This window comes from Dromaius novaehollandiae, chromosome 2, assembly GCF_036370855.1.
Source record: "Dromaius novaehollandiae isolate bDroNov1 chromosome 2, bDroNov1.hap1, whole genome shotgun sequence".
NCBI lineage: Eukaryota > Metazoa > Chordata > Aves > Casuariiformes > Dromaiidae > Dromaius > Dromaius novaehollandiae.
The window spans coordinates 103,511,185-103,532,268 of record NC_088099.1 but is presented as its reverse complement, the minus strand read 5'-3'; the positions used below and the strand labels follow the sequence as shown (position 1 = coordinate 103,532,268).

Genomic DNA, 21,084 nt, shown 5'->3' with positions numbered 1-21,084 from the left:
CCATAATCAAAAGGGAGCAAGAGAACAGGACAGAGGTCAATAATTTCTAATGTATGTGATGATATACAACTAAACAATCAAAGACAGTGATCTGTTCAGGTCACTATTCTGTTATCATTGTTCTGTTATTGAATGTTCTAAGATGATGGTTATATTTAGGAGACCTTTTAAGAATGCCAATAAGAATTTTCCTAAATAGTATTTGCTTGCAGCCATAGAGCAACTTAGAGGTGTTCTCTCATAGTACAACTATGACTGCAGTAACATCTAAATACAAAGGACTTGGCAAAACAAACACTGAGTAAAAATGACTGCTGTTGTCTTCAGGAAGGAAACAGCTTATACATGGACTTTCTAGGCACGCTGTTCTGTCAGATCTCCTCTTCTGTTCGGGTAGCCATGAAAGAAGTTAGAAAATGCAAAACTATACTAATGTCTTCAGATTTGGCTCAAGACTTCAAACATGGTCCTTGAGTTATGTACCTACACTGAGAGTTCAGATTTCCCAAATCTCAAAACTACCAGTTCTTGTAGAGGACAAGAGAGGCTGTGGATGAATAATGCCAGAAGCTGTGTGTGTGGGAGAAGATCAATTAACTAACTGAGGTTTCTAAACTGTAACTATAAAAGTATAATATATTGTGGACAGCAAAAAGGGAAACAAATGCATTTGTTATTAGGAATCTCTGGCCTCTCCAAACACGCACTGTTCTATATCGTTTTATCACAAGTGAGCAGGTAGGCACCTAACAACTAGGTTTTCTTGCAAGCACAATTTCTTAGGCATAAGACTGATGGTTCAAAAAACACAACTTAGAGGCCCAGTTGAGCTAGTCTCATTAGCTGTCCAAAAAAAAAAAAAAAGTTTCTCTCAGTTATAAGGTATTGACACAACCTTTCAGCAGTCTCTCAGATTTCAGCTGACTGCTGTAAAAGTGAATAGAAACATGTGCCCACAATCTTTAGAGTTCAAGTGTGTACCCTAATATATTGATCCATGCTAAGAAGACAACAAACGGACAGCATAAGACACCTCTGCTGCCTCCTCTGGTTCTTGTACTGCCAACTCACTATGTGGCTCAAGCAGTTCAAATGGGTGCCCATTTGCTAACCTGTTAACCTTTGGGTATCATGAAAAATATGCTGGAAGACATGAACACACAAAGTCTTTCAAGCTCCTGGTTTACAGACTCACTATCTGCACTTAAATCAATTCAAATTAAAATAACATACTCTTATTTGTTCACAATATTCAAAACTGGTAACACAAACTTTTAGTAAAGACACAAGTGAGGAAGTAGAAGAAAAACTACACTTAACCTACCTACATCGAGGTATGTTACATCAAAGATATCTCCCTCTTCTTCTTTTGTTTCACTTGCTGCTCCCTTGCCTTACCTGATGACAGCCAGGTTTCCAGCCTTTGTCCACGACTCCTTCCCTGATGAAGTACTTTAGCTTTTTTTTAAAAAAGCAATTGCTCCTTTTAAGTCTTTTCACTTGAAATTTTTTTGAATCTCTTCTTAAAGAGGAGGCAGCTGGCCACCTCTTAACTAGAGTAACAATTATTTTCCTTCCATAAACATACGAATATCTCCTTATTATCTTAGGACTCACTTGCTTTAACTATTTGTCATCTACTGATTCAATGTGGTGTAAAACCAATCGTGGCTACTAGGATTCGCCAGTGGAGTACATGCCTTCCACTGAAGTTTACATTTTATATCTATATCTATTTATATCAATATATATATACAAGATAAACAACTTAACACACAAATTGTACATAGCTTACTACTGGTTGATGACTGGGACAAGACACCATGATAGCAAGAATCCTTGTCATGAATGATCGCCAACCTCTCTCTCTTTAGCAAAATACAACTTAATGCATCACTTCTAACTGTTTTGTTTTTGTATGTCAAACGTGTAACACATGCTGGTGCCCTGAAACCTAACAGCCCTTTAATAGGTAAAAAATAAAACAAATCAAAAAACCCTGCAAAATTTCATTCAAAATATATTATGATAAATGTCCTAGTGATGAATACCATAATATTCTTAATCTTTGCAAACAACGTTTTCCATAAAATGATAAGGGCACTTGTAAGTACCAATAATGTTTTAATTCTTGTCATTGTTATTAAGGTAGGCATCTTTCTTTTACCACAGACAGGAAAAATATACGAGTTTCTCAAGCTAAGACAGAAGAAAACAAAATGCAGGGTTTCTGACTCCACTAGATCTGTTCATCTTAATGACCTTCCTCTATAGCCATTAGACTGTGGCTGCATAAAGTACAAATATATGCACATGTTCTTCTCTTCCCATGTAAACTAAGATGCAAAACAGAATTGCCAATATACCTTTAATATTTACATAAGTTATTTAATTTAAATAACTAAATCAGGTTACATTTAATAGGTGACTTTTAACTCAGAATTCAAATTCTCTAAGTTATTTTTCAGGTATATTTTGTGAGTAAGCATAAAGTGGCCTTGAAATAGCAACAAAACAGAGCAATAAAATGCAGAACTATGCAGCATATCTAATCAAGGAATTCTGATTCAGCATGGAAGGAGAATTTAGGAACAAGCAAACAACTTTTCTCTAAAAAATCAGATTTACAAGTTAGAACTAAACTTAGGCAGGTCTAAATTGACATTTTCTGCAGCAGAAATATTGCCTAAGCTCTTTTAGAAGTTGCTTGCATGCCAGAGCAAATATTTTCATTTCATTGAACTTGCCAGACAACTCACCAACATAAAGTATATGGTAAAAACACTCTCCAGTAATATCAAGCCTGGAATATTTATTAAAAACATTTGTGATCAATGAAAACAAACTCATTCTGCACATATTCAAACTCTGAACTCCACTTTGCATATTCAATAGCACAGAACAGAACCTCATCTAAAACAGATTTTCATATTGGCGAAGAAGAGGTGGTGGTGAGTGGGTGCTCCTCTACACATTATTACTAAGATTTGACCTTTTTGCCATCACTGACTAAAATTAGCGTGCTTCATTTTGCGCTTGCTTGGATGCACACTGTACCATGTTCCACTGCTCAAAAGTGGAATTAGCAGCATAATTTAAAAGCATTCTGAGATTTTTCTTATGCAAACATACAGGACATATTAGGACATAAGTTGTCATATTAGATATACTTTTCTCTCTGATACCCCTAATACTGTGTAGACCAAAATGACTACACCTTTCCACCTCCACTACCAAAACTTAGTATGCATATTTTCCTCCTGCTGTAGCCTCTAAATAATAGATGCTTTTAGTGTAGATGAGGGCCTATTTTTTTATCATGGTCTTACATGGGAGCTCACATAATAATACCACTAAATTGTCATATCCAAGGTCTTGCTACTTTGGATTGACTAGTCACTTTAGAAAAAAACTTGTTCTTGTATAACAGATCCTTTAAGATCCATCAGGATCACATTTTGTAATCCTGTGACTCTATAGTTGACCCTATTTTGTTAAGTAAAGTAAACAGGGAGTTGAATTTTTTTTTATGACTAGACAAAGAATTGTTACTACCCAGGTTAACAACATGGTTGAATGTAATGTTCAATGATATGTATTTAAGCAAGAGAAGAATTTGCTCTTACCTAATGCTAAATATTTAAACACTCATCTTTAAAAATACTGGCAATGTAATCTGGATGCTACAGTTCCAGAAAGTACAGAAACATTTAACAATTTAAAAAAGTAAAAATATTGCGTCTTCCCCATCAGCCACAGAATATTTAGAATATTTTTCTTTCATTGTTTTTTCAATTCAAGCGCTTCCAGATTTTTACCTCCCCTGTTATTACATAATCATTATGGCCAGGAATTTCCTAAAGCTTGCTAAGAAACAAGCCAGAATGGCTTGTACTTCAGGCACAAATGAACCATTCAGTTCCAGGCAGACACAGATGCTGCTTAGAATTCCTTTCTCCAATGGACTGAATCCGTACGACTGCTGCTGCTTTCCTTTGTTGACAATGAATTTCTCCTTTTCATGATATACAAGTAAATGAAACACAGAGATTTCTACAGTACACAAAACAAATAGCAACATTTGTTAGCGTAACACTGAATGATAAAGTAAGACACACCTGCCCTTTGGAGGCTGGTTTCAGAGATTTTTGGCACTGTGCCTTTACATTGTACAAGTTGACAGCAAAATGGTTGTTACTGTCTTCACAGTTAAAGCCTGGCTCTTACAAAGACAGAACACTTGTTTATAGGGATTGTTATTTGCCGGGCTCTGATTCACATTTTTAGTGGAAATGCATCTCTGCAGAAGTGCTGCGAATTCTACTCCTGTCCTTGAAAGGATCCTGCAGGAAACGGACACAGACAGACTCTAGCTCTTGAACACTTGACATTGCTGACCAAGAATTACAGCAACCAGGAAAGAAAGAAAGAAAGGACAAGATCAGAGTCACTGTCTTTGTAATACTTCACCCCCACCCCACTCCCTGCTTTGTTTTTCACTGTTTTTTATAATGGCATCCAACTATCAGATTTTAAATTCTGTACAATTACAAAAATAGTAATGCTCTTATTACTGTTTTCTTATGGCCCTCTGGAAACTGTCATGGATTAAAAAAACAGGAAAAGAGAAAACTGGAATTCACTATTGTACTTTCCTATCGGACAACAATGTTAATTTCTGTAAAAAAAGGCAAAGAAATAGCTTGTCCATTTTGGGTTTCACAATAGAAAGTAGAAACTGTGCAACAAGTGGGAATCTATCAGATGAACATAAGAAAATGAGGACTAGGCTATACAAGTGGGATAAGAAGTAAAATAGGGAGGACAGACCTTCACAAAAGACTATTTTCACAGTCATAAGCTAACAGAAGATAATTTGGAAAAACTGCAAAAATGGGAGTAGAAAAAGGCATCTACAGGATACATGGACTTTAAAAAACTTTGGTAGACAATGAAGGAGTGGCAAGCCAAAGGACACAAAGACGAGGAAGAAAAAAATACGGTAAATGTCATACTGTCTCTGGTCAATTTGACAGTGTTAATGGCTTCATCTTCAAGAAGTGGTATTCTAGGGTGAAGGAGGAGGCTAGTAGTTTTTTATTTAGCATTCCTATACCACTTGAAGTATTTGTGTGAATACCTATTGGACATTTTTCTCCTTAATTATGCAAATGTCAACTTGTGAACTGTGAAAAGTTAAGAGTACATGGAGAATAAAGTCCCAAGAAAGAATGAAAAACATGAAGAAGTTATTGGAAAAAGCACAAAGAATCATAGATGATCTGAAAGTAGGCTGTTATCAGTTATCACTGACTGCTTATATGTTTGTTCGCACATCTCTCAGTGATTACAAAGACACCTAATTTGCCAGAATCCAAACAACTTCTGGAAGCCGAAGGTTTGGTACAGGCTTGGAGGCCAACGTTCTTAGTCCCACCAAGCTCCACCAAGAAGAGTTGCTAGACACAGGAGCTGCATACAAGACTGAACAGAGGATGCACCAGGACCTCCAGGAACAACTCAGGGCAGGAAAGGACAACAGCTCCGCAAAGGTCCTGCTGCTTCCCTGAAATATGGAGACAGAGCTGGGGCTCAGCTGCATCCCTGAACACAATCTCCAAATCCCTAGGGGTTCACTGGCAGTACGCAGTATCCCTGGTTTTGACACAATGTAGTAGTTGGACTCACATTGCACAACATGAGTCATCAACTGCTTGCCAGTCCCATGGACTTCGGAAACCACAGGCTCTCTACCCCTGCTCCTCAGAAAGTTTATTGCTTAGTCTAGAACATGAATTAGCTTCACAAAGTGGTTTTTTTTTTTTTTATTGCTTTGATTACTCAGGAAATGTGAGTGCTGCTAATGAAATGAGATGAAATGATAAAACTATTTATTCATTTCCAGGTGGAACATGGCATAAAACTTTCACTTGTGAAAACAGGAAAGCAGATAGTGAGGAGAGGGTAGGTATTGAAAAGGGGAATGTACTTGGCAAATCCACATGTGAATCAATACAAAAACTGCAGGTATCATTTTAAGCTCTTTACTCATGATGTAAATCCTTTATTTGGAACAAAATTAAAGTAAAAAGATTTGCTGGACAATGACGCACAGGATCTTTTAAGAGTTTGACACTCTCATAATAGCAAATTTTCAGTTACTGATTGCCAGTACCCACCTATATAACATCAGTTTCAATACTACACAAGAAATAAGCAATTTAAACTAACTAATTACTGAAGCATGGATCACATGGATCTGCTCTTCTGAAGAGATTTAAAGCCACTGATTTGCAACTGCAACACAATTGTTTTAACTATGGAGAAGAAAAGCTACAGTTTGTTTGAAGCTCATACTAGTTAACGAATGGGAATCTAATCCTCCAGGATGATTTGAATTTTAATTCTTTTTTGCAAGGGCAACAGTCAGGAATTAACTTAATACTTGAGGATGAAATACACATTTATGAAAAATGAGTGAAAAACTGTGAAACAGTCTCATCAGAAGAAAGTGCATTCCTGAATAGAGCTACTGACACTCTTAAAAGTATATAAGTCATCCAGGCCAATTTGGTGAAGATGCTTTCCAAAAATTTTAGAAATATGAGAAGTCTGCACTGTAAAAGTTCAAAAATTCTTTTTCACCTTCAGCCTGCCTTTACTACCACAAACAGCCCTCTCAAACTCTTCAGACTGCTCAAGAAAACTGTTTCTCAAATTTGCACCTGTTAGAAATAAATCAAAATTTACACCAAATACTAGAAATTCCTTGATTGAAATCCAGCATGTATTTTATGCAGGGCCTTTTTAGAGGCACTAATATACCAACCTTTCCCAGGAACTCTTGTTTTAATTTCTCCTAGCATATATTAAAAAAAAAAAGAAATAAACAATGCACTTTTTTCCAAACTGAAGAAAAGCGCTCATAGAAGAAGTAGTTTTAACTCAGTTTATTTCTAATTACCAAGGTCTCACCACAAAGTTACTAGTTTTGAAACCTCCAGATGTTTAGTTTAAATGGAGCTTTGTGCAGCACCGCCGAAATTCCAAAGTGCTGATTATGGACAAAAATAACAGCAGTATAGCAGTACAGCCTAGCAGGAAAAGCACGCGGGGAAACAACATTTTATAGGACAAATCAGAACAGTTAACAGTGGTGTTATAGACCTATTAAACCCTTAATTCATAGTTCTGTATATTTGTTATTAAAAGAGATACAGTTTTCAGGAAATACTTTGTTCTAAAAACATAGTGGGGGCAGAGCTAGAAGTTAAATCCTGTTTCCACTGAAACCATTAGCAAAATTGCTTTTTGCTTTAAGTGGGACCAAACTTTGTTTATGGCTAAATATTATTTTTATTTGGTTATATAATTTTTTGATTACATTTTAGAGATATAAAAGAATAACCAAAACTAGGAAAATGCAAACTGTTCTAGCTGTCTCAGACTTTTAGAAACAGAGAGGCTGCTTCAGCTCAAGATAAACTGTCTATTTCAGGAAGCTCAGAAGTGTCCAAGTATCCAGAAAATAAATTTAATTGGAGAGAGTGATTTCGCATATAAATTTTCAGATTTACAAACTCACCTATTGACATCTGTTTACCTCCTTGCCATTGAAGAATGAGGAGATACACCTATAAAACAAAGAGAAACTACCAAACTGTACTAATAAAAAGGGTTTTAAGAGCAAGACAGAGGTTTGTAAATGGAAGGTGAATCAATAAGACTGTGGTTCTTCACCGAGGCTAAAAATCAATAAATGACCCTGTATTATGCCAGTGGTGCTTGTAAAGGATTTTGTTAGCATGCCAAAGAAGCAATGTGATTACAGGGCTGATCACTGCTGTGCAACTTCATCACACAATGCAATAAAACCGTGTTTTTAAACTGTAGCCAAAAAGGTAGAGAGGTTTTGCTTCTCCTCTCTGACAGTAATCTAAGCATTCAGAAAGGCATCCCTGATTAAGCAGTGGCTAATCATATGTAATGTGCTGTTAAAAATGGTCCCCTTGATCAGTATTGTACAACACAGGAGCCTCACAAGGTCTGCAGAAAGATGTAAACCCTCACTTAACTATGAAAGGTTGCATTTAGCTGGTTCTTTATTACAATGTGTCATAAGTAGGGCAAATTTTGATGCTCTGATTTACTATATAAAAATTCTCATCTTGGTTTCCTGTCAGCATCAAATCAACACATTACTTTTGTGATAACTCCGTAAGACTGATAAGACTAAATTTTGGCAATGGTGGACAGCAAACAGCAGCCATGTTACTACTTGCTGACTGTGTTGAGCTGGGAAAGGAAAAACCTAAGCCCCCGAAAAAAGCTGCATCTTTTTTTCCTGCTGATAAACCCATTTCACGTCTGCAGAGAACACGTCTGCACTTGGCAATGGTTCCACTTAAAAACAAAAACAGAAGTATCATTGTTTTAGTGCACATTACGGAAACATAACTTCCCAAGTGAATCTTACGCGTTAATAACATCTCTTTAAGCACTGTCTAATGATTTCTGCAGACATGAAATGGAATATTTTACCACTGTTTTCAGCCATCTGTGCTGCTTTTTCTTTCAGTTCAGGTTTGCCAAAACTGTAATGAAATTCTCCATGCTTTATGCCATTACACGTTTGTTAACACCAACACACCAATTAAAAGTATCAGTGGTGTCACAAATGCTAACTGCTGAACTCTCACTTTGGCAGAAGCACAATTCTGTTGTACATAGCTGGAACCTTCTAATCATTAAGCCATCCTCCTATTCTCCTTTAAGGGTCATGTATATATTTATCTCGATAACAAAGGGCATTTCGGATGAAACTTGCTTAGAAGTTATAACACAACTATAGGATTCGGAAGGCTATGACTTATTTCCTTGTTCTACTATAGACTTCTGTGACTGAGAACAAGTCATTTTGTGTGCCTCTGCATTAACATTTTAGTTTGTATCAGGAGTATCACTTCATTTCTGAAGTGAGTTTCTTCATCATCCACATTTTGTTTCACATTGTGAACCAGTGTCTCCGAGTGTACAGAGTGGATGCTGTTCAGATTAAACTTAGTCTGAGAGATGTGCTCCAGCAGTAAACACGCATTAAGTCACTGGGACTAGACAAGAACTAGTCCAAAGTAAAAAAAAACCCAAAGCATGTATAATGCAGACCTCAGGTTCTCAACACAAGGTATTTTGCTTTACTGATTTGTTTCTGTACATCTTCTGTGTACTGAGGATATAGTCTGTTGTCTGAATTTTCTCAACTCCCTGGATAGACCATATCTTTCAGGTTTGGCAATATTTAGGATACAAAAATTGAGACCATACCTATCTGGTGGCTATGCTGCTTGTACCAACTTAAGCAGGTCCTCTGTCACCACCCTTATTGCTTAATTTGTAGGATAAACATTTTCATGGCCATGAGGTGAACCAGACCATTTTCTATCTAAGACTAAAATATAAACTGTTTAGCAAATGACACCTCCCCTCTTCCCCAACAGTAACAAAGTAAGTTACTTTTCAGTTGCATCAGCTGTGTTGCTCTAGATCACTTGTTTCAGCTTCACAAACTGCTGTACTATCACAAAAAGGGGGAGGAGTTGCTGATTTTGACACTGAAAAAATGTTAACCAAACTATGGCTTGAAGCACAGAAATGAAAGGCCTACAAAACTACCTAAAACAGAAAGGAAAGTTGCATTTAAAATATGCTGATTAGAGACTATTCTAGAGACTATTCTATTTAATAGCAGAAAGAAAAGGGGCACGATATACAACCCAAAAAGTCAAGAGTTAGAAGTTACACTTCATCCAGGAGTGCTTTCAGAAACATTCATAAAATCTTGTAGAGGTTTTTCTTAGGAACAGGTCCTTGTGATTGAAAGGTGTTTGTTCCTATCCATGTGTGACCTGCTGTCAACTTCTGCTTAGGGATATACTACTATTCTCCCTCAACCCTGCATTTTTCAGCAGATGAGAAAAACAAATAGCATGTAAACCAAATAAGGGAACAATTAGAAAGCAAATGTCTTTATCCAGATCAGTAATATTCTCTGAGGTAGTGCACCCAGATTCATTTGCAATTATAAGAAAAAGGCTGCTATGAATTAACAAGTCAAAAGAAGACTAGCAAGTAGCAAGGCTGCAGGTAGAAGCAACGGGATGGTATTTACCATTGACAAATTCTTTACTGCAGTAAAAAAGGTGAAGACTAAAAGTATGTATGGAAAATAAACTGATTAATTCCTCCTTTTTATGCTGCTCCTAAAAAGAAATGCCATTAAGAACAGAGCTAATACATAGAGCTTAAGGGCAATTCTGTACAACACAACTGTCACACACTAATGGTACTTTTCATTGCTTTATCAACATACCCATTCCCATGGAGCATCCATGGAGCAACACATGGCCTAGCAACCGTTAAGTAAGTATCAGAGTGGTTTAAGAAGTTCTAATCTTTCAGCTGAGGTATAGCAACTGATTGCATGTGCACTCCTAGTCCACTGTGATGCAAAATAAAACGGGTTTATCTACTTACTGGCTACTTTTACTTGCATTGCAACAGACTAGGAATGTACCTGCAGCTGATTTACAGTAAGTGCATGAGGATGCTCGGGAAGGAAGATGACTGAGAAGAAGGTGAGTGTAAAAAAAGAGGAGGAAAACTGGGTTCAGAGAAATGTCCATTATTGCTGGGAAATATACATCTTTATTAAGTAGTATAGTCATCTAAAATCACTCAGTTAAACTGAGGTAAAGATCTATGCCTTCTAAAAATTTTTATTCAATGCAGAGAAGCTAGAAAAAAGCAATAATCTCAGGTTCGGCAGACTATAATCTACAGTAATATCCAGATATTGGCTTGCAGGAGCAGATTAAAAAAAATTTCACGCAGTATTCCAATACCTACGCTAACATCATTGATAGAAAAGATACTCTGGCAGCATCAGGCACTAAATAAATTGAGGCTGCTAATACATATTCAATACACGTTATCTTCTCTCAAACCATGTCCAGTTGAGAATGGTCAGCATTAGAGGGAGCGTTTGAGTGCTTCAGGAAAGGGTTCTGGTGATTTAATACTTGCCATTATTTATTTCAAGTGAGTCCTGACAGGCTTATTTCTCAGAAGTACTGGGGACCACCCTCTCGTAGTTATGTTTGAACCGTCAGAAGTAAAGACCCTGAAGTTGTCCTTACTAGCATAGTTCAGGTAATGTTTCTCTCTGTAGCGGTGCGGCCTCAACAAGCGCTCCCTCTGTTGCCTGACTCTCTGGCATGACCCTCTCATGTGTGCTTGATCCATTGGTCTGGAGGCTGCCTAGAGACCTGGATTGGGAAACCAATCTCCTTTTTTTCCTAAGGTAGAACTGCTTATATCAGCACTACTGCTGGAAGATGCTCTTTTTACACCTTTGATTAAGCTCCAGCTGCATTTTGCAGAAGCTAAGCGATATTATTCCAAACCTTTTAAAAATCAATGGCTGTTTTCTGATGAACAAATACACTGCTACAAGCTACTACTGTCACTCCAAAGAAGCAATCATGTCCTTTCCTTCACCTTCTGCTCCCCACTCTGCTCCTTCTGCTGACACCAACATCTGTGCAGCCATTTGGTGAACTGGACTGTGCTGCTGGTGGCCAAGCTGGCCACCAACCCCTCTGTTGTCCCCGCCTGCAAAAGTTGCTCCCCAGCCAGCCCTTGTCCCTGATCCTCCTTCCCACGCACCACACCAACTGCTTACACCTGCACAAGGAATGAGGCAAGATTACTGCTTTCAGTGGCAGTGCTGGCTTTAAGCTTTTGTTGAACCACAGACTGGTAGTTGTAGTCTTACCTCCCCGAGATTTTTCTTTGGTTTAAAATACACATACTGCATTTTCTTCCCTGAACTGTTGAGTAACTGGGCTAATCCTGCATCACAGGTGCCTCTCAGTGAGGCGTCTAATTGATCTCTCAGAAGTGCTCAGGTTTCTGCTTGAGAGCCAGAAAAATTCTTTGGAATACCTTGGTATCAAAAGGTACTAGGCAAGACCTCATTTTTAACTGCATTAAAACTGCAAGAAGAAAATATGCACAAAAAGTAACAGTTTTAAGCTATCAAAAAGCAATTAAAGGAACAGCTACACTGAAAAATAAGTTATTTCTAACACAACAAAGCTGCTTCTTAAGGAAAAAAATTGCAGTTCTATACAATCTACAGCAAGCATGTTTTGCAAATATCGATAAAGAAAACAAAATTTGTGCCCCATGTTACAGCTGTTCATGGGAAACTAGCAGGAGTCTCTTCATTTTCCATTATAACTGATACTAGTTTATAACGTATGTATTTATTAAAACAGCAAAAATCATATTCTATGTCTTTCTTTCTCGAGGAAGAGCATGTGAAAAGGACTATTGTATAACACCATTAGATCCTTGCTGTGCATTTTTGTAGGAGTTTCTTCAGATCGCTACAGGCCATTAACCTTTCACTTCAGGTAAGTAATGAACAATGACTTTTCCAACAAAGGAAATCAGCTGTGTTACCAATGGCAACTCCACTTTTAAATACGTGCACCAACCCCCTGTGCATGCACTCGTTATTTATTTAAAATAAATTCTGATATGAAAGAAGAAAGGTTCCCTTCGGCTTCACCTTGAGCTGATAATGAACAAACCCTCAGCGAAGTCTGCTCGCAATGAAGTCTTCCTTAAGAGCACTGATTAAAAATAAAATGAAGTTTCTGCTTAGGATGCAAGATGTATTGCTTCCTGCTTTCCTTCACCAGACATCTTGTAATTGGACCAGTGCTAACTGGACACTTCAGCCAAACGATTTAATTTAAAAAAATTTGACTCCAATTTCCCTTAGTTTCCCACAGAGTTAGTGTCATTGACCAACACCAAAATGCTGAACTGTGAAATCAACACAAGACCTTAATTACACTAGGGGAAAATGCAGGGAAACCCTGCGGGTGTCCTTCTCCTTCATCTCACTTATCTAGCAAAAATTAACATACATGTTTGAGCAGAAACACAAAAGCACTTCTTAAAGTACCTGCTCTCATTCAACAAGTCTTATATGACAGTAGGATGGGCAAAATAGGTGCCTTTCTGCTTACCACAGGTTGGATAATGTCTCGACAACATTGGTGCAATACTGTGTCTGTATCAAATCATCAGCTATAAAATAGGGTCAGAATTTTTGCCTGACATGAGGGCATATCATTTACAAAAGAGGTGGTAAAAGCTGATGGATTTATGATAGCAAGCTAGTAGAAATACAGACCCAGTTAAAAAGCAGGTTATTTTTTAAGCAGACACTAATTAGGAAAGACTTGCATCTCTCTGTTCTTTGCTTATATGTAATAAGTGGTCAAAACCACACAAATAATATCAGGGAGCTGAAAGTCTTAAGTAGCTGGGGGAATGCATTAATAACTAAAATGTAATACTTATTTTCCTTTCTCACCCTCCTTGATTATGTATCATTCCCCTGCTTCCTTCTATCCATTACTTCATTCTTAACCCTTATGCCCTTGGTCTTCCCTTTCTTTCAACATTTCTCCTATTAACTGGGCTTCCTCCTCTCCAAAGGCAGCAGATGTGAATTACTTCCTTCTAAAGTCTCTTTCGAAAATGAACTTCCCCCATGAAGCAGGTACACACAAGTTCACCCCAGCCTATGAGAGGTGCTGAGGAATAAAGGAGAACCCAGGAAGTCTCTGCCATGCATCTTCTAATGCTTTCTTCTCTCTCTTTGTATTTTTGGTAGGCAAAATCATTAAAAAGAGTGCACTGAAAAACCGCATCCTACTACTTCTTTCCTCTAATTCCACATATTGCCATTCAAAACTAGCATTCTGTTTATGAATTTCAAGACAGATTTTATTCCACATTCTTTAATAAGAGTTATTTTCTACAAAATACTTGTAATACTTTTGAGGCAGCAATATATAGTTGCATAAAGCCTCAGTGTATTTCATTAAACTTCATTCGTACTTCCTTAATATTCTGCTTGCAGAAACTACAGTCTAGCAAACTGCTGATGGACTGAATTTTTAAATTCTGTGCTACTTCAAATACCAGTTCAGGAAAGATTTTAAAAAATCATAACTAAAAGCCTCAAGAGATTAGACAGACTGCTGTTCTAATCTGTTATAGAAAGACAGATTCAGGAGAGATTTCTGCTTCTAGCAGTATAAAATCCACAAGTCCAGAAAACCCTTCTTTATTTTTTTTTTCACAGAATAAGATACATAATGCCAACATGTAAAAGCACTGTTAAAAATGCATAACTAAAGGCACATAAGGTGACTTGAGGTTTAACTGCTGTATTAAACTGGGCTTAGAGAGCATTTTGCATTTTTAGACCTTCCATCATGTGAATATAATTAATTAAGTTTCAATCTGTATAAGCATAAAAGGAACAGTTCCACAGTGTACCTCTGGATTTGCATTAATCATTGCTCTAAAAGATCATTTAATTACAGCAAGCAGTAACCATATCAGAATATTTTCCCCAAATTGTTCTGCATTCACCCCAGAATTTTGTACTATGTTCTATCTTTGTATGAGACCCCTTTCTCCCTACTAATACTAATGGAAGCTCTGCTTGCAAAATTAGATATGAATACAGACTTTGCTATTCAGACTGCCTGATACCATCCGCTCTGGCTACTTCTTCCCAGCTTCTCAAAAGTGGTCTGCAGGAGAAAACGCTGGAAATAGGAGAACGTGCAACTATTTGCAAAAGGAAGATGTTGAAGATTCCTCCCATTACCTTCTATATATTCAGTTCATCATCTTACAACTCAGCATGAAGATGCTAACTGGGCTGCCCTCAACTATAACACTAGCTTGCAAACATAGTTTCCCCCCAAAGTTTAAACAGTCAGTGATCCCACAGACCTGAGAGGACAACGATGTAAACAACTTCTTTCAACTACAAAGGATCAAAACAGCTGTAGCCACAAATGGCAGGTTTTGGCATTAAACCTTCAAGGGATTAAAAAAAAAATCCACTGCAACATGTATACTATCTATTCCCATTGTTTACCTATGTATCTGGGTAAGACAGCATCCTGCCCTGTCTTTCCTGTTGCCTAATCAAAAAAAGGCAGAAATCATTTGCAAAAAATGTATAAAGTGAAAATGAATCAGAAGGGCAACTATAAACTCACACTTTAATAATGTCATTTTGCAGTAATTGAATTATTTTCCCATCGTGAGCTAACTTTAGCACCAAACTTCCATTTCTTTTTTTAATTTTCAGTTTAGTATTTTTGCTAGTGTCATGACAACATCAACTAATATAATGTAATCTCACACTAAAGTAATGAAATGTTAGTCAAGTTCTTATAAATCAGCTTTTCTTTGCACTAACTTTGTTTTAGCAGTAAATTCACAATCTCAAAAATGAGAAAAAGCCCTCTCTATACATTGGCACATTTTAACAAAAAGGATTGCTCTGTCTGGGAATTAAAAAAAAAAAAAACAACACAGATAATCACTGGATACTCTTCTTATTAGACGTGTACAATCCCAGGAAATGAATGTCTTTGGGTTTCTCTCTTTACATAACAGTCATGTTAAAGTAATTTTTTTGTCATGTTGAAAAAAAATAACTGTAGCAAGTAGGGTTTTACATTACACACACCGTTCAGTAACTAGTAGATTGAGTCTTTTGCTCAGGCTACCTTTCTGATTTATTTCCTCCATCCTCAGGGGGATGTTTTCAGACGCAGACCATGAAGCAGTTACATAATGATGATTGACAGAGTGCTCTTAAACAAGCAGTTTCATTTGTTCAGGGTGTTTTGGTTGGGTTGCTCTGCTGTACTGATCCACTTGATGTAACATTATTCTTAAAAACTATAGTTTGCTGCCACAGGAACATTGCTATGCCAACATGATGACCATTAGGGTGAAGAATTCTTATTTAATTTACATTCAGAAACAATCACAGGCTTCGGTGCAGGCATCTTACCGTGCCATACCAGACCTCTGAACTTGTTCCCATTCAAGTTTGAAGCATACTTTATTTTGGCCTGGAGAAACCTTTTAATGTTGGTTGCCAAGAGCCACATTACAGCTCTCCCTCTTGCCTCATCCCTTAACAGGCATTTTCTCAGATATCATTAAGTGTCAATATAACTCTACCGCAGAAGATAAAGCTGACTTAAAATCAGCTCATGTGGATACACTGCACTATGATGCATTCAGATTTTGTTTGTAGTAAGAGAATGGGGTAGACTGGGCGGCTTTATGGAAAACTACTGTTTATTTTCAGGCACACTCCCTAGAGCAAAAGTAAATGGCAACTGTCATTATTACTGTTACTGCCTGTGGAGGACCCAGGAGAGTCTCTCAGCTAAACTGAGACCTAAAAGCAATGGGTGCAGGCCTAGCAATTTGCACAGCAAAACACAAAGGTTCTTGCAGTACTACAAAAACAAACTCACAGACACAAAATAACCAGCTGAAAAACGATACAAATGGTTGTGTGGAAGAAGGGACCCTACTTCTATTAGGGTCACGGAGAACATAAGGGCGGTGGGAGCATATACTATAATAGCAGTATCTGTAGTTTAAAAACTATGAATAGCTTGCACACCCATTAAAAAGTTGGGTTATCCACCAGTTAATAGCTCAGCATTGCCAATGATTTTCACTGATGCCAGCTATCAGCAACAGCACAGGTTGATGGAGGAACACACAGCTCTCCACACTGGTCAAAGCATGCCCCATCCAAAAGGGCATGCAATGGCCTGGGCATCATTAGCCATACCTGTATGTGTGGACATGGCCTATGTGACAGTCATGCCATAGGGGATCAGATAACGAATACATCACATCTCTCCTATAGAAGCGTTACCACAAAGTCTACAAGCATTTGTCGGGAATCACTGAAAGAACTATAGTTCTATGTTATTTTCTGGCTCTCCCTTATTTTACATAAAATAGCTTTCTGAAGGGTTGTGTAGAGCTTGCTAAGCATTCTTGTGTAATAGAGCAAACAGTTATTATTTCTGCATAAAAACTTAGAATACTATTTTGCTTCTTTGCAGTAGTGAAAAAAAAAAGACTCAAAGTGACCTTTCAGTGTATTGTCTAATGTGAAAGAGGCACCCTCCCCACTCAATTTTTAGAAAACAAAAACCCAGTGGTGATTACGTTCTGCATGTGGTAAGAATGACATTCATTCTTCCTCATGTTCTCCTCTACCTATCTGTTTTGGAATAAGCCTTTTTTTCCCACCTTAGCCTTTAACTCCTTCCTAAGTGACAAACGGTGAACTGTGGGGAAAGGAGCTTTCTGTTAGACTGAGCACCTCAGCCAGCTCCCCCCTCCCTGGCCGCCTATGTTTGCAGCCACTCCTCACGCTATTCAGTTTTGAGCAAGCGCAAAGCACCTGCAAAACGCTGTTGATTCACAACTTTTCACCTGCTGTCATGCCCACTTCAAGCAGTAGCAGGTCACCGCACAAGACATGTGGCAGGGGAACAAGCTCCTGTCATAACTTTTGCTCTTTTATCCTGGGCTTGGGATTTTTTTTTTTTTAAACAGAACACTAAAAAGCCTAAAGCGCTCTCCCTCTCCTCCAGCAAAGGGCAATCAAATCATACGCACTGTGACAACTCCCGTGACTCAACCATAATCTTCTGACATATCCTCTAACTGAAATGTCATCTATACTACACCCTTCAAGACTGAGCATAAGGATCAAGAGGAATTTTTCTACACCATTAAGGAAAATGCAACCAAAACGAAAAAGGAAAGCAATTAGATCCTGAAGCCCTTTCCAGAGCTGAGCACTGGCAAAACACTGCAACTTCAAGGGACATTGCTCTCCCACCTAAATAATTACCATATTGTAAAAGTATGAATGATGATTGATGCCTCCCCACTAGGGGCCCAGCTTACAAGATTCTGTAGTAGGAATGCGATTACAGGTTTCTGTTACTGAACAAGTAAGAATGACATAAACTGCTTGCAGTCCCTCTGGCAAAGAGAGAGGAAACGGCCAGATTCTGCATGTTCTGAAGGCAGGCATGGGCGTATGACCACTACCAAACGTATGGGAAGTTATTCCGTCCTGTCTTCCTTCCCATCATAAGAATCCATCTTCTGCTCTTCTACACGTATCTAGAGCTGCAGGGGATTCAGGAAATTAAATGTAACTGGAGAAACAGTGACCACTATTTCTGCTGAACAGATTTTCTCCCCTCCAGAGTATAATGTAGCTGAATTCCTGTACAGCGCAGATGCTAAATGCTTGCTGGAAAATTCAGACCAGAAGTACACTGAAGGATAAAGAGTTAGCTTACCACTTTTCATATATATAGCCATTACAATTATCAGTATGGTATTTAATGTCTAAATTTTAAATAAGGTTAAAATGGAGAAAATAAGTGGAAACAGAAGATCTAAACAAGCAAACAAGAAAGTAAAAATAAGCAAGGAATTAGAAGCTCAAATATGGAACAATAATTATTTATCATATATATCACAGATGTTAAGCTTTTATTCTTTCACCTTCTGAGTTTGGGAGAAAAAGAGTATTTTTTAAAATATAAAATACCTAAGAAGTGTATTTATATGGCTATTTCTGAAATACTGAAAACCAACCTCATTACAGACCATTTGTGCACAGTATTTTATTAATTCTTTTATGGCCATATTGTGAAACAAGTCACTTCACAAAATGTCTGAAAACGGTATTCACACATTGTGGGAAATGTGTGATACTTGGCTTTTTGGATTAACTTTAAGAGATGTAAAATGATTTCTGTTGCATCTACTCGTAAATCACTTTCTTTGATATTTGTGTTTAAAAACACATAGAAATAATACAACACTTTATAAAGCTAACATTTATTTTCTTAATTAAGTACATGAAGTTAACTGGAAACTTTAGTCCTTTCAAGAGACGACTAGTTTCACAATATGATTGGAACACATGCTACAGGTTCTCAGAGGAATGAAGGTAGGCAATGAATGTATTTATGGGCACCACATCTCTACGAACACCAAACACTGATAAGGAATCTTCCTTTTCAAGAACCTGTTCCACATGTGTTTGCACAGTGGGTGACCTGAGGAAATATTTCACTTTAGCTTACATAGAAGGGAGATCTTGGAGTTTTCAGGCACTCAGCAACAGTAGCACAAATCTGCTAAATGTGGCATCACCTACAGACAACCCTGCGATGCTGCAGAGGTTCAATTCCTGCAGTCGCTGGATGGGGGAACCAACAGCTCCTGTGCGTGCTTCAGGCACTCTCAGCCCAGCAAGTAGCCAGGTGATCTTGCCCTGTTAGAAGATGCAGAGGAAAGACTCATGCTGGTCTCCAAGGAGGAGGGGAAGGGGCCGCTGTAGGCCACAAGCTGCAATGCCAAGGAGGGTTGTCTGGAAGATGACCACGTTTTGAGCACTAACAGAGAAGTGGTCTGTGAAACATCTGTGAAACGAAAGACAGGAACAAATTGCTGCAGCTCTAATAGGGCAGATGCACATTTTGTCCCCTGATGGTGCCATGGGTTGCACCAATGGTAATCCCAGTAGGACTGACTCTGACAGAAGCATGAAGTGCTCTCGTTCCATCTCCTGCAGGCATGACAAAGTCATTTGGCACCATTCAGGCAGCAACAAGGGAGAGAACAGTGCTGACAGATGGAAGAAGGGAACCAGCCCAACAATGTTTGACAGACCTGCTCATAAGGGTGGAAGGGAGCCAGAGGAGTGCCAAGACCTCTGGTCCTTGAACTTCTTTATTAGAACTGACTCAGCTTGGGTAAGGCCTTTACTGGCCTCAAGGCTCATAAGCCTCATAAGGCAACTTGCAGGGTGCTTAAGTCTCTGTTCCTTGACTCCAACAAGCTGAAAGAAATGGCTGAAAAGGAATACAAATGGAAAGATCTACATGAGCAAATGGAACCAGAGTGGAAAACAGGAACCCCTCTGCCCCAAACTCTAGCTCAGACCTAAGGCACTTGTGAGCAACTGAGGAGCTCATGATGAAAGTGTTGCTTTGTATCAGCTACATCTGTATTGTTGTACTCATCAACACATCAAGACATTGCTGGGGACTATTTCCCATGGATGACTACACTTTTAATAGTACATTCAACAGAATATCCAGAATGATTACATGTTTTATGTAATAATAGAAGAGTAAAAAATAGCTGTCTAAAATGCCTATAATTCTGCTAACCCTCCTGCAAATACCTATACATCACAGAAAACATATGAGCAAGAAAGGTGCAGGCTTGTAATGAAACAACCTTGACAGTAGAGAATAAATGGCAAAAGATTTTATATTGCTTTTTTTTTCTTCACTGCTTTGGATATACCCATTGTTTAGGCCTTCAAATTTTGCTTAATTTTTTTGTGAGGGGGATTGGAATTTTTTGAGTGTTTTGGTATGCATGTGAGAGTGTGAACACATGGCAAAATTCAATAGCTACATAAACAGATTAATAGTACTTTTAAACTACTGAACTATTCTTTAGCTTCCATTGTTTCAATTTCTTATGCCCTAAAACTCAGTAATAAACCATTAAGCAATTCCAAACCTGCTTCAATAAACAATATTTGACTAATGATCAGAAGAAGCACTCCTCAGAAGCCCCTTGCAGTGAAATATGTATTTCATCTGTCCTACTGTAAAAAATATTGTTTTAATGAGAATGCTACTTTCTAGCAATGGCACACTCCTAGAGTGGAAATTTTAGGAAGCTGTAACCGCATTTGTGACCTGCATGAGGGCTCCATAGATCTGCTGTTTTTTACCTCCCCCAAGTGGTCAAGTGGGTTTGTAAATCTGTCTTAAGCAGTGTCCTCCCTCGCTGGAGCAACTTCTCTAGCATCAGTTTAGAAGGCTGGTGGACTAGAATAACCATAAAGCTAAATAAAAATCATTAAGAGAGTAGAAAGCATAGGAAGTGCTCCATCTCAGAAGTAACTCAGTTACTTCTCACATCCCCATATAACCTCTAAATTTAATTCCTGACCTCCTTTCCAGTTCATGAGTGACTGAACTACAACCTGAAATAGCACCCATGTTTGACAGTTTACAAGTGGGTTTAACCACCTTGGTACAG

At 38.0% G+C, this 21,084-nt stretch overlaps 1 protein-coding gene across 3 annotated transcripts in view; it reads right to left on the bottom strand.

Annotated features, from left to right (window-relative positions):
• LYRM4 (LYR motif containing 4) overlaps positions 1 to 21,084 on the bottom strand; it is a 91,828-nt gene that overhangs the window by 23,001 nt on the left and 47,743 nt on the right. For 2 of the 3 annotated variants that reach the window (XM_026114908.2, XM_064507088.1), the window contains one exon: positions 7,586 to 7,634. The exons of the other annotated variant lie outside the window; for it this stretch is intronic. In XM_026114908.2, coding sequence (XP_025970693.2) covers positions 7,586 to 7,634 — 49 coding nt within the window. The remainder of the gene's footprint in view (positions 1 to 7,585; positions 7,635 to 21,084) is intronic. 3 annotated transcript variants of the gene reach the window in all.